This window comes from Chelon labrosus (genome assembly GCF_963514085.1).
Source record: "Chelon labrosus genome assembly, chromosome: 14".
Classification (NCBI taxonomy): Eukaryota; Metazoa; Chordata; class Actinopteri; order Mugiliformes; family Mugilidae; genus Chelon; species Chelon labrosus.
The window spans coordinates 26,263,855-26,276,887 of NC_140347.1; the positions used below are offsets into that span (position 1 = coordinate 26,263,855).

A 13,033-nucleotide genomic window follows, 5' to 3' on the forward strand; every position below is an offset into this window, starting at 1 on the left:
GCAACAAGATTTGCAAAGATATATATAGTTTTATTTTATTTTTTTATAAATACACCGCTTTGCTTCCTCCTGCTGGATGTACTTTATATTACTATATCAACTATTAATATATCTAGTTACCTACACAGTAAAAAATGCATCTGAACTTTTAATATTATTCTTGAACTAAATCAAATTAGATATGTTAGATATTAGATATGACTGATATATATATATATATTGTATAAGATTTTATTGTCACTGCTGACTATGATAACCCAGCAAAACCTTTAAGAATATTAATATAACGAGTTTTAGTATATACAGACCTTCACCTCTTTAGTTTTGTTTAGACTTTAATGATGGTTCAATTAGGTGATCATGGATCCGAGGACTACGCAGTCATTCTTAAAATGCGTGGTCACTTACTGAACAAGCTAAAGTGCAGGACAAGGTGTGGGCTGATATTTCATTGTTCAGTAAGAAAAAGATTTTAGTGCAAAAGCTGATGTTGGTTGTTCAGCGTCTGTGGTGCTGGTGCTGTGTACCAGTTCAGCGTGACCATCTGATCCGCCTTTGAAAGGATGCTGAATTACTCTGAAGCATTATACATTTTCATAAAAAAGACACCAAAGAATGCAAGTGAAGTGAATGTTTGAAAAAAGATTTTTGTCTTGTGCACAGAGTGTAGGACAACCTAGAATCATCTACAGTGCATCACTTGAGTCAGGTCTTACCTTGGACACTCTGGGACAGTCCCAGAATCCTTTGCACATTCCTGCAGATGGTCTCGAGACAGTCCTGAAACTGCTCATCGCAGTCATGCTTCTCATTGCCGCAGGTGTCATAGCAGCGGTGGTTACGGCATTTGGTCATGGATGGGATACCTATATCAAACTGGAAATGTCAGCACAGTTACTCTTAGGTTGTAATACAGGCGCTCAGGAGTGAGATAAGAAAATGATATGATGAACATATTTTTCACTGAAGCCACTGAAGCCATCTTATATATTGCACTTCTGCCACGCAGGCATGACATTTTGAAGTACCTAATAACATTATGACAACAATTTAAATGCAAGACACTTAGGAATCGCTGTTTTTTTAAAAAAAACCTGTGACCATGGTGTGAAGTCCACAGCTGAAAATGTGTCAGTTGCAGAAATTAATCATATCTTATTAGTCACTCGTAATGAAACTTCAAACTCTAGATTAATCACAATTTATGCATTTGGTTTGTATTAGTAATTTGGATTATGTATTGTTTGCAGTGCAGAACATAGCAAACATCTAACACACAGAGTGGCCCAATATATACAGACGTTACTGAATTTATGTCTAGTCCATACAATCCAGTTTGTTAAAAAAATAAATAAATACCAGATCCATCGTAAGGTTTTATAAAGCAAACAGGATACACGAGATCACAACGTAGAATGTCACAGCCAATTCGAGATTTCAGTTCTGAACATTTACTGAGGTGACTTTATTCCATTGAAAGAAGATTTCACATTGTTGCTTTGGGTTATTGAGAGACGGTAGGTGGAAATCTAAAGCAAAACCATAAGTACCAAAAGTAAGTACACTCCTGATCAAAATTTTAAGACCAGTTGAAAAATTGCAAGAATTTACATTTTGCACTGTTGGATCTTAAGAAGGTTCTAAGTAGTGCTTCAGAATGCAAAAAGAAGAAATGGGAGTGAGACAAGAAAAAAATTTGAGTAAGCAATTTATTGCAAACAACCATTAAACTGAAATAGGCTGTTCATCAGCTGATCAAAAGTTTAAGACCACATCTCAAAAAAAAAAACCAAACCCCCTAAAACAGAAATAAAATTTTCAAAAAAGGACTCAGTAATGAGTAGCTGCGCCATTCGTGTTAATCACCTAAAAAAATTCCTTTTCCGCATGCTTGATGCTAGTGTTTCCAGGAGGCTAGTGGGAATGTTGCTCCAAGTGGTGAAGATGGCTTCACGGAGGGCATCCACTGTCTGGAACTGGTGTCCATTTTTGTAAACTTCCCTTGCCATCCAACCCCAAATGTTCTCAATTTGTTTAGATCAGGGGAACATGCAGGATGGTTCAAAAGAGTGATGTTATTTCTCTGGAAGAAGTCCTTGTCAGGCGGGCATTGTGAACTGCAGCGTTGTCCTGTTGAAAAACCCAGTCATTACCACACAGACGATGGCCTTCAGTCATGAGGGATGCCCCCTGCAACATCTCCACATAGCCAGCTGCCGTTTGACGCCTCTGCACAACCTGAAGCTCCATTGTTCCATTGAAGGAAAAAGCCCCCCAGATCATGATGGCGCCCCCTCCACTGTGCCGTGTAGAAAACATCTCAGGTGGGATCTCCTTGTCATGCCAGTAACATTGGAAGCCATCAGGACCATCAAGGTTAAAATTTTTCTCATCAGAGAATAAAACTTTCTTCCACCTTTCAATGTCCCATGTTTGGTGCTCTCGTGCAAACTCCAAACGGGCAATTTTGTGCCGTTGAAGGAGACGAGGTCTTTGAAGAAGTTTTTTGTTCTTAAAACTCTTCTCTCACAGATGCTGTCTAATGGTTATGAGACTGCAGTTGGCACCAGTGACAAGCTTAATCTGGGCGGAGGATCGTCCCGTGTCTTGATGAACAGCCAATTGGATCCTCCGGCTCAGGGCCAGTGAAATTTTTTTGGGTCTACCACTTGACTTTTTTTTCCCATAACCCTCAGGATCTTTTAAGAAGTTTAAAATGACTGTCTTACTGCGTCCAACCTCAGCAGCAATGGCACGCTGCGAGAGGCCTTGCTGATGCAGCTCAACAATCCGACCGCGTTCAAAGAGAGAAAGCTTTTTTGCCTTTGCCATCAGGAGGTCATGACAGTGTGGGTACCTGACAGAAAATGACACTGAATCCACATTTTTGAGAAGATTTGGGCTTTTAAAGGCTGTGGTCTTAAACTTTTGATCAGCTGATGAACAGCCTATTTCAGTTTAATGGTTGTTTGCAATAAATTGCTTACTCAAATTTTTTTCTTGTCTCACTCTCATTTCTTCTTTTTGCATTTTGAAGCACTACTTAGAACCTTCTTAAGATCCAACAGTGCAAAATGTAAATTCTTGCAATTTTTCAACTGGTCTTAAAATTTTGATCAGGAGTATATAAAAAATGTTACATGCATTATGTTGCATAAATGTGCATAAATGTTTTAATGTGCAGTTTTTAAGTACATTGTATTAAGCTTGTGGCTGCGAGTAGTTTCATATAAATTACACTACCCACCAAGATGTCTCCCCTTCTTCTGTACAGTCATCACATAATATAATATACATAATATTAATCTATACAAAAAAAGGATAATAAACCAGAGATGCAGACACATACAGAAATATTGTTATTTTGTTGTTTATTTCGTTTTAATGACGTTGAATTGAATTTTAATTTAGAATGAGATTAATTTAGAATTTTGGTGTTTGATGCCGATTTGAATTTTGAATGATTTCTAATTGTGTTGTTTAATATGGGGACAATTTAGAGTTTCCAATTAGCCTATAGTTTGTGTTTTGGTGTTGCGGAGAACCGGAGCATCCCAGGGAAAACCCACAAGCACCAAGAACACAGAACTCTGCACAGAAACACAGGTGGAGGTGGAGGTGGAGGTGGAGGTGGAGGTGGAGGCGGTGGAGGTGTTTCTGTGAGGCTACAGTGCTAATCACTGAGCCACGGAGCTCCCGTGAAAGGAGGAGACAGGGTAAAGGCAGGGGTGAAATGTTTTTGTCCCTGTCCTCTTTCTCTATGAATGGTGCTCCAACGGCCCTTGTCCATCAGAGGCTCCAGTGTCAAGGTGTGAATGAGGTTGAAACTTCTTGGGGACAGAAGTTAAAACTGCATCGTAAACAGATGGCAGATTAAATCTCAGTCCACCTCCTCTGTTCACAGAAGGTTTTTCCAGTCTGACATAGATAGCTTCCTTTACTCCTCTTTTGGAACATTGCTCTTCTCTGGCTAAGATTTGGGCGTTGTCATCTTCAAAGGAGTGTCCTTTGTCCTTCAGGTGTAGGTGGACCGCTGAATCATTTCCTGATGAGCTGGCTCTCCTGTGTTGGTACATGCGTTTATGAATGGGTTGTTTGGTTTCCCCAATGTATAAGTCTGTACACTCCTCACTGCACTGAACAGCATGCATCACATTACTCTGTTTCTACCTGGGTGTGTTGTCTTAGGGTGGACCAGTCTTTGCTTAAGTGTATTCCCTGGTTTGAGATAAACTGGAATGCAGTGTTTTCTGAAAATCCAGTTCACTAGCTCATCTTGTCCTCCTCAAACCTGACAGAGCTGCCTCCTCCAATAGGGCGGCGACGTCTATGTATATACACTATATTACCAAAAGTATTCGCTCACCCATTCAAATGATCAGAATCAGGTGTTCTAATCACTTGGCCTGGCCCCAGGTGTATAAATTCAAGCACTCAGGCATGCAGACTGTGAAACAAGACATTTGTGAAAGAATGGGCCGCTCTCAGGAGCTCAGTGAATTCCAGCATGGAACTGTCATAGGATGCCACTTGTGCAACAAATCCAGTCGTGAAATTTCCTCGCTCCTAAATATTCCACAGTCAACTGTCAGCTCTATTATAACAAAATGGAAGCGTTTGGGAAAAACAGCAACTCAGCCACGAAGTGGTAGGCCACGTAAAGTGACGGAGAGGGGTCAGCGGATGCTGAAGCGCATAGTGCAAAGAGGTCGCCGACTTTCTGCACAGTCAATTGCTACAGAGCTACAAACTTCATGTGACCTTCAGATTAGCCCAAGTACAGTACGCAGAGAGCTTCATGGAATGGGTTTCCATGGCCGAGCAGCTGCAGCCAAGCCACACATCACCAAGTGCAATGCAAGGCGTCGGATGCAATGGTGTAAAGCACGCCGCCACTGGCCTCTAGAGCAGTGGAGACGCGTTCTCTGGAGTGATGAATCACGCTTTACCATCTGGCAATCTGATGGACGAGTCTGGGTTTGGAGGTTGCCAGGAGAACGGTACATTTCAGATTGCATTGTGCCAACTGTGAAATTTGGTGGAGGAGGAATTATGGTATGGGGTTGTTTTTCAGGAGCTGGGCTTGGCCCCTTAGTTCCAGTGAAAGGAACATTGAATGCTTCAGGATACCAAAACATTTTGGACAATTCCATGCTCCCAACCTTGTGGGAACAGTTTGGAGCGGGCCCCTTCCTCTTCCAACATGACTGTGCACCAGTGCACAAAGCAAGGTCCCTAAAGACGTGGATGACAGAGTCTGGTGTGGATGAACTTGACTGGCCTGCACAGAGTCCTGACCTGAACCCGATAGAACACCTTTGGGATGAATTAGAGCGGAGACTGAGAGCCAGGCCTTCTCGACCAACATCAGTGTGTGACCTCACCAATGCGCTTTTGGAAGAATGGTCAAAAATTCCTATAAACACTCTCCTCAACCTTGTGGACAGTCTTCCCAGAAGAGTTGAAGCTGTAATAGCTGCAAAAGGTGGACCGACATCATATTGAATTCTATGAGTTAGGAATGGGATGGCACTTCAGTTCATAGAATGAGTAAAGGCAGGTGAGCGAATACTTTTGGTAATATAGTGTATGTCTAAGGCCGGAGAGGCTGCCGCTCAAACGCAACGCGCCACCTAGCGGTTAGGAACTGGTGTTGACTATCATTGTTCACCTCTGTGTGAAAAAAATCACCACGTTCAATACTTGTTATTATGTTTTACGATTACTTACTATTACCATAAACAAAGAAGGGGAGCAGAGCAACTGTAAAACAAACAAACAAAAAATATAAATAAAAAAGCTTTTGGGGTTGTTATTTTTTTCTCAATTAAAAAATAATTAATCATAATTATTATTATTTTTTTGTTACTGTGACCCTAATAAACTTCCGAAATTTAATTTTAATTGTTATTAGTATTATCACTTAGTATTAAGATTATTGTAGTAGTAGTAGAAGTTATATATATATATTTTTTTTATTATACATTTGGTTATATTTTTACAGTACAATACAATACAAAAATTATTTTTTCAACATTTGATAATCTTGCAAAACCATGCAAAATTACATTTACAGCTGTCTAATACTTGTATACTTGCATAATTCTCACAGAGGTGATTCTCTTCAGTACTTTGGAGACACATAAAGCGTTTTTGCCAATAGACACGGCCCAGCCCTTACTTGTGTATTTCATGATGGCTGTTTGCAGTTTGACCAGCAGGTGTCTCTGTCAACTCCCTAGTTTCATCCTGTTGGTGCAGGTGTCAGGAATTACATATCCACAGTGCAGTGCTGGGCAGTACAAAGGTTAGTCATGCCATGCACAGATTTCCTTGAGTATGCCGGTATTTTAAATTTCCATGTGTTAAAGCTGGTAGGAGCACAAGCTCACAAAATGAAATGGAAACTTAGCCCTTAGCTTTCAAACACACAACAAAAGAAGAGATTTAACACATTTAATTATATATCTATATATATATAAATAGATAGATAGATATCATAATATGTATTTGTTTTTTGTTTTGAATGTGCACAAACAAAGCAATGCCTCCTCAGTTACAGTTTCACATGTAACGTCATACATATAACGTCCTTCTAACTTTGTGAGGGAAGATCAATAAACACAGATGCAAAACAGAAAGAGGAAATAGTTCGCAAAATAATATGTTTCCTTCATCAGACCAAAACCTTTGGCAGTTTATGCTGCATTCATCTGAGCGCCTCCGGCACAGTGCAAGGGAAAGCATTTACCTTGCTTTGACCATCCCATAATTAATTACTATCTCATACTCCATGATGGAATGCAGAAGTTTCACATAATGAAGTCGGACAGCTTGCTAATGTGACAAAATACAATATCTTCACACACATTTAAACATGTCAGCACGAATCAAACAGCCAAAACGGTACTTAAAAACAGAAAAATAAGATGACGAGGGTGTTACTACGGAGTATATGTTTGCAAGGATCAGCAAAGAAACACAAGATTATGCCAAAAAAATATTTTCAGATTGACCCATTTTTCAGTAGAAAGACCAAAAGAAAGCTGATATATGGTGTATAGGTCAGACAATTTATTATTAATTAAACACATAATGTGAATAAAGTGCTATATACTTATCTTATCATGTGAGCGGTCACTAAAGGACTGTTTATCACAGACAGAAACAAAGGAGGGTTTAACTTCATTATGATTCAGCCCTAGTGTATTATCCAGTTTCTAAACACGAACAGTTTAAGTGCTTCACCGGGAACTAAATCAAACAGACGGACAGATAATTAGCCAAAACTTTTCAGTACTGCCAGACTATGGAGTAAACACTTACGTGCGCTGTCATGCAATATCAACAGCAAGCTGTGACAACAACACAAACACACTGCAAAATTAAAAGTAAACGCCAAAGTAAAGATCCTGTTGTATGGTTTTGTACTAATATTGAATTACCAGATCACAATCTCAGATATTTTGCTGTCCACAAAAAAAAATGCAATTAGTTTTTTTCATGCTCATTTTGGAGAGCCATGCATGACCAACCATAACAGCCTAGTCGGGCTGAGACGCGGGATTCACAATGGTGGTTTACTCAATTACAAAAAACACAGAAAAGGAACACGAATAATGGCACACATAATGCTATTCTTAACATGAAGCCAAGCGCATACTTTCCTTCAAGGTTGATTACAGTGAGAGTTCTTCATGTGCATTCATATTGATTGCATTGAGTTATTAAACAACAAACTCCTGGTACTTAACCAGCAACATTCACAGATAAAAAGTAACCCTGCTAGAGTGTTAAGTGCTCCTACAACAGAGATATTATCACATACTGTGTTATGAATAAACTATCTCTCATGTATACATTTTGTTAATTCTTTTTTCATGATGTATTGATGAATATCATCTACAGATCCATGGAGACTACCAAGTCCCACTTAGTCAAACCGTCTTCCACCTTCCACCCTCCTCCCTCACCTCTCTCCAACATGCTCCGCACCTCTGTCTCTTCCTCAGACGTTTGTCTGACAAACACATTTTCTAACTTCAACACACCCTTCTTCACATAATCCTCTTCATCCACTTTTCCTGCCCCGTCCTCCCTCCCTCCCTTTGAAAGTCCATCCAACCCTCCTTGCTGCTGGAGCTTCATCTCTATCTCTGGCAACTCTAGTTTCCTAGTCTCAGGATCCCACTTAATACAAACTGTATCTTCATCATAATAATAATCATAATCACCATTAAAATCTTTCTCTGTTTGCTCTGTTGCAGCCAGAATACCATAGTCATCAGACAGGAAATCTGACTGGTCAGAATGAGAGGTAGGCATGTTTTTGTGGTTCTGGGAGACATAAGCAGAAAGCAGGGCTACATTCTCACACTCACTTCCTTCCTCCACACCTCCATCTATCATTCGTTTCCTCTCTATTCTTACTCTCACCTCTCCATCCATCTCTTTCACTTTTCCTACCTCCTCCTTCAAGCGGTACATTTGTGAGTTATTACTTATAAACAGACGTTCATGTTCTCTAGCGTCTCTCTCAGCACTGACCTCACCAATAGTTGGTTGCTGAAAAGAGTGAAAGGATGCCTGAGTTTGGGCTTGTGAAACTGAATTTTTACATGGCCACGCATGAAGCAGCCCATGTGTGCTCATCTCTATCTCTTCACATATCGGCGTGTGTGTTTGTCTGAATTGGTGGACTGAGGAGAAGCAGGACCGTGCCTGAGGAGCATAAACTCCGGCGGAGTGACCGTCCTCAGGTTTCAAATCTTCCTTCTCCCTACTGTCCAACGCTGCACCTTTCACATTACTCCCATTGTTTCCTTTATCATGCGTCCCTTCACTTGCTTCCTTTTCTCCTCCATTGCTACTAGGAGCCACCACGACTTTTCCGTAGTCAATGGACGAATCATCCCAGGGTTCCTCGGGCTCTGTGGGTGTCTCAGGCCTCTCCTGGGAGTATATAGGTGGGGGATCTGCAATGTGCAGGTGGCAATTGGAGCATGGAGAGTCCATTACGGCAGTGATGATGCTGATCGGGATAAGGTTGACTTTCTCAGGAGGCAACGGGAGAGGGGATGGATGGAAAGGGGGCAGGTTCTGGAGATTTCCTGGGCTCTTCTGTCCGTTCCCAGTCAGGTAGTGATACAGTATGTAGCCAATTACGACAAACATACAGATGCAGAAAGAAGGAACAACAATGCCAACAACCGCCTTCTTCAGCTGCTCAACCACAGGGTCTGAAAGGAGAAAGGAATTAAGTATGATCAAAATTCCCTTGAAAGCCATTTTATGTGATATTTTTCCGGAACTTTTTCCACTTCCTGCACTTGATTGAAAAAGAAGATTTTATCAAATCTGTTGCTCAATGTTCAAGACATTCAAAAGACGAACACTCTCCTTTTAGTTCCTGTTTCATGCTTAGTCACATTCCTTTTTTCTTGTCAAACAGGCATAACATTTTTTCCTTCAAACACACACACGCGATGTGGTCGTACCTTGAGGCGTAGTTATGCAGTGCCACGCTGATGACTGACAGTGGATCGGCATGGAGATGAATTTTGACTGGGCAGAGAAGCAGAATTTTGTACTGTACTCCATCAGGTTATATTTGTACGGACTGGTGACCACTGGGAGATGAACCTACAAACACACATATGCACAGATTAGTCCAGTGTTTAGATAAAGGTCAAGCTATTATGTCTGTGAAAGTTCTCAGTCAATCCAGACCATGGTATATTCAAAAAACAAACAAAAAAAAAAAAAAATGCTGAAACAAAGGCAACTAGACTCGTAAAGACATTTTGTCACTTATCGAGAAGGCTCTTCAACTCTGACTGGTGGGGAGATTAGGTTTTTATTAGAAAAATGTGGGTGTTTCCCATCTGAAACTCACATAACTAGGGGCCCTTCAAGTTGCCTTTTTCAGCTTTGTATTTTGGATAAGGTCAAGCTGCCTTATATTTAATTTTTCTCACCATCTGGTCGTGATGGGTATTGTGGATGGAGAGGTTGTAAGACATCTGGTGGTAGAGAGCTGCCATGGAAATCCCCGGAGTGTGGTTATTTGGTGAATACCTCATTGGTCCCTTTAGAGTGATGATGGCGTTGTTGTTTTCTGTTTCCACAGAAATCAGTGGAGGACCAAATATAGCTATAGGGATGGAGCAAAATTAGTTGTTTTCGTAGATCTATTAATGACAACTGAACCTTTGTTGGTCTTCATATTGGTCTCTGGACCAACAAACAATGGGCTCCTACCCCCTACAGTATGTTACTGTTGCTTAACAACAGCAATGTGGAGGTCCATTTTGTAGAATAACCTGAAGACTTAGTTAGCATTGAAACTTCTAAAGCTAAAGTCTGCCAACGTTAGCATGGTTGCAAACTTGAGCTGTCTTACCTCCATGTTGTCTCTAGACTCTACTGTTACAGGTAGGAGCCCTCTGACTGGTGATCAGCAGACCAAACAGAAGGCCAACAATGGGTCCAAAATATTAATGTCATGTATTTCCTTTGAGATAATGTGAAGCATGTTTGTGTGTCTCTCAGCACCACTGCTCCATCATTTTTATACTTACTGTCCAACATTGGATCAAATCTCCTTTGTGTCCAACCCCATTTGGAAGACCTTCTCCTGCCCACGGCTCGAACTCTTGCATGGTAGCTCTGCTCCTCATCCCACGTCTCGTTGCTCAGATCACACCAGGTCCGCACTATTTTCGTACACTTTTGCACTGCCCTCCAGTTCACCCGTCTCCCTTTGCTGCTCTGAATGTTGTCTCCGTAGCTGAGAAAGACAGAGTACACCAACACAGATGACTGCTCTAAATCTTTGCTGGGGCAATGAGGGTGGAGGTAATTCCCCCTAGAGAAAGTAACTTGAGATTCCTGTTTGTTAGATCTGGTTACATATCATGTAAACCTCTTGTCCATAAACCCCCTTGAGACTTACGTAACCAGTTGTATCTCCCAATGCAACTTTATATTTCACATATACATACATTATTCGTTATTGTTTTAAAAAATCTTTACTTACATGGCATATTCCACTGTAAAGTGTGTGTTATCCAGTGTGCCATTTCCCGGGAGCCAGTGCAGCACATTCCTCAGATTTACAGAGGAGAACCTGACATCGGTGGGGCTCGGAGGAGTGGAGGAGACTGAGAAGAAAGCGATTGACAGTTTTAAAAAGGCACACATCAAAAATAAACTCATTAGAATATCTAGTGGTTTCTGGTTACACAATGGTTTTTGAACTGATTTTCCCCTTCTTCAAAATCTCGCATGCTGGCTGACTGAACCTTAAACTTCCTCTTGTGTTTATAGTCCCATAAAAATACTTATCTCACACACTGTAGCCTACTATTGTACTGCTGTAATCTGCTGTTCTTTTTACTTTCGTCCCAGCATTTGTTTGAATTTGTTGTGTTTTGATACTTAGGGATCGTCATAAAACATTTAAACAAGTTAAATTCAATACAATTTGGAGAAATATTTGAGACGTGATATCAGTTCTCTGTAGAAAAGAGAACCAGATATTTTTTTCTTATTTCTGTATGGGACACACTGATAAAAGTTTGTCCGTGAAGTTACAATGCAGAGCAGTGAACTTGAACTTGAAGCAGACCTCTATATGTTGGTAAATTTTCATACCATGTACACACCCAAACGTCATAACGATGAGCAGTGTGTATATCGTACCTTAGAGAGGTGTCATAAAATCAAAGTACACAGCAACTATTCTGGCAACGAAACAAAACACTCATTTATACATATTAAGGAAAGTGTGAACACTTGCTTTTTTTTGCATAATGTTTACATAATGGCTCCAGTGCAAATTCTCAGTAATAAAACAATATTATTTAATTTGAATAAACACCCTCAACCTAACTGGGCAAAAACTAAGTAATAATAACTGTAAAAAAACAAAAATGCTTCATAGTTAGATTCAAATATGTTAACGACTGAATGATTTTACCCCGTACACTGTTATAAACAGCCCTCTCAACAGTAGCGGATAAGTGAATAGGTCTAACGTCGCCAAAAATAAAATAAGGTAAACAATTAATATAAGAAATGACAAGCATGCGGTCGTACCTGAGCAGTGCAGGCCCCACAGGTTAAGAAGAACGAACACAGTCCACATGTCAGTCCGGAGTGGTCATGTTTTCACAAGAAACTGAAACATTTTCGACCTCCAGCGGCTCCTCAGCTCGTCCACCTGCCCCGGTGTGTCGCTTCGGGCTGGCTGCGAGTCCTCTTCTGACAGCTTACACCTGTCAACTCCCTGGGGCGTCTCCACTGGATGAAAAGAAATCAGCAAATGAAGGAAGAAGCAGCGTAGACTTAAGCTGGAACGGTTGGATATCAGTGACTGGCAACCAGTATAACTACACTGGCGTGCGGTTAAAGTAAATTGCGGCGAGAAGGGTTTCCGTGTTCAGGGAGGAATGTGACCACACTTGTATGTGCACATTGCACCTGGGCAGGTGTGGGCGCGTGCCGCTGCGTGCATGTGTGCGCGCGCGTCGTGAGTGTGTGCGTCTCTCTTTTTCCTCCTCTCTCTCGCTACCTTATCCCTGAACTCTGTGTATGTGTTTTTACTATTACAGGCCACTGTTAATTTGGCTAACTACATTATTGCAGTTGCCCAAGAGTTGAGTACAAGTATAAAGTTACATAAATGATATATACCGGTACAACACTTAATTACGTAAGTAGTTTTCTTGAGGAAACACAATGGATTTACACAGGCAACATGCAGTTGCACATTAATTGTAGAAACCAACAAATTAATGCCTAACATGAAATACACGTTTTAGTAAGTCCAATTAGCAAACAGAAACAATAGAACAAGTGTTTTTAGGTTTTAACACACGCTCATTGCGACATCTGGTGGCCAATATACGCAGACATTATCCTGTCATAGCTTGGGTATCGGCAAACTGACCAGACTTCTAAACATGGATTTAAAAAAATAAAAAAACTTAACTGAATTATACGCTCTGTAATACATATTTGTAAAAGAAAT

The 13,033-nt window shown here is 40.6% G+C and overlaps 1 protein-coding gene across 1 annotated transcript; it reads right to left on the bottom strand.

The window, feature by feature from the left end:
• Nucleotides 1–6,001: 6,001 nt before the first annotated feature.
• On the bottom strand, nt 6,002–12,952 carry il20ra (interleukin 20 receptor, alpha). The gene is made up of 6 exons (XM_084560936.1): nt 12,100–12,952; nt 11,039–11,162; nt 10,581–10,789; nt 9,978–10,153; nt 9,498–9,642; nt 6,002–9,239 (listed from the first exon to the last, which is right to left on the bottom strand). The coding sequence occupies exons 1-6, from the start codon at nt 12,146–12,148 to the stop codon at nt 7,903–7,905; spliced, it is 2,040 nt and encodes a 679-aa protein (XP_084417062.1). The 5' UTR covers nt 12,149–12,952; the 3' UTR covers nt 6,002–7,902.
• Between the last annotated feature and the right edge of the window lie 81 nt (nt 12,953–13,033).

Bases quoted from the DNA above. Each gene is read 5' to 3' on its own strand.
- il20ra (XM_084560936.1), bottom strand. From the start codon at position 12,148: ATGTGGACTGTGTTCGTTCTTCTTAACCTGTGGGGCCTGCACTGCTCA. The intron at 11,163-12,099 runs GTACGACCGCAT...CTTTCTTCTCAG, and splicing joins GTGGGGCCTGCACTGCTCAG to TCTCCTCCACTCCTCCGAGC. The intron at 10,790-11,038 runs GTAAGTAAAGAT...TGTCTTTCTCAG, and splicing joins TTTACAGTGGAATATGCCAT to CTACGGAGACAACATTCAGA.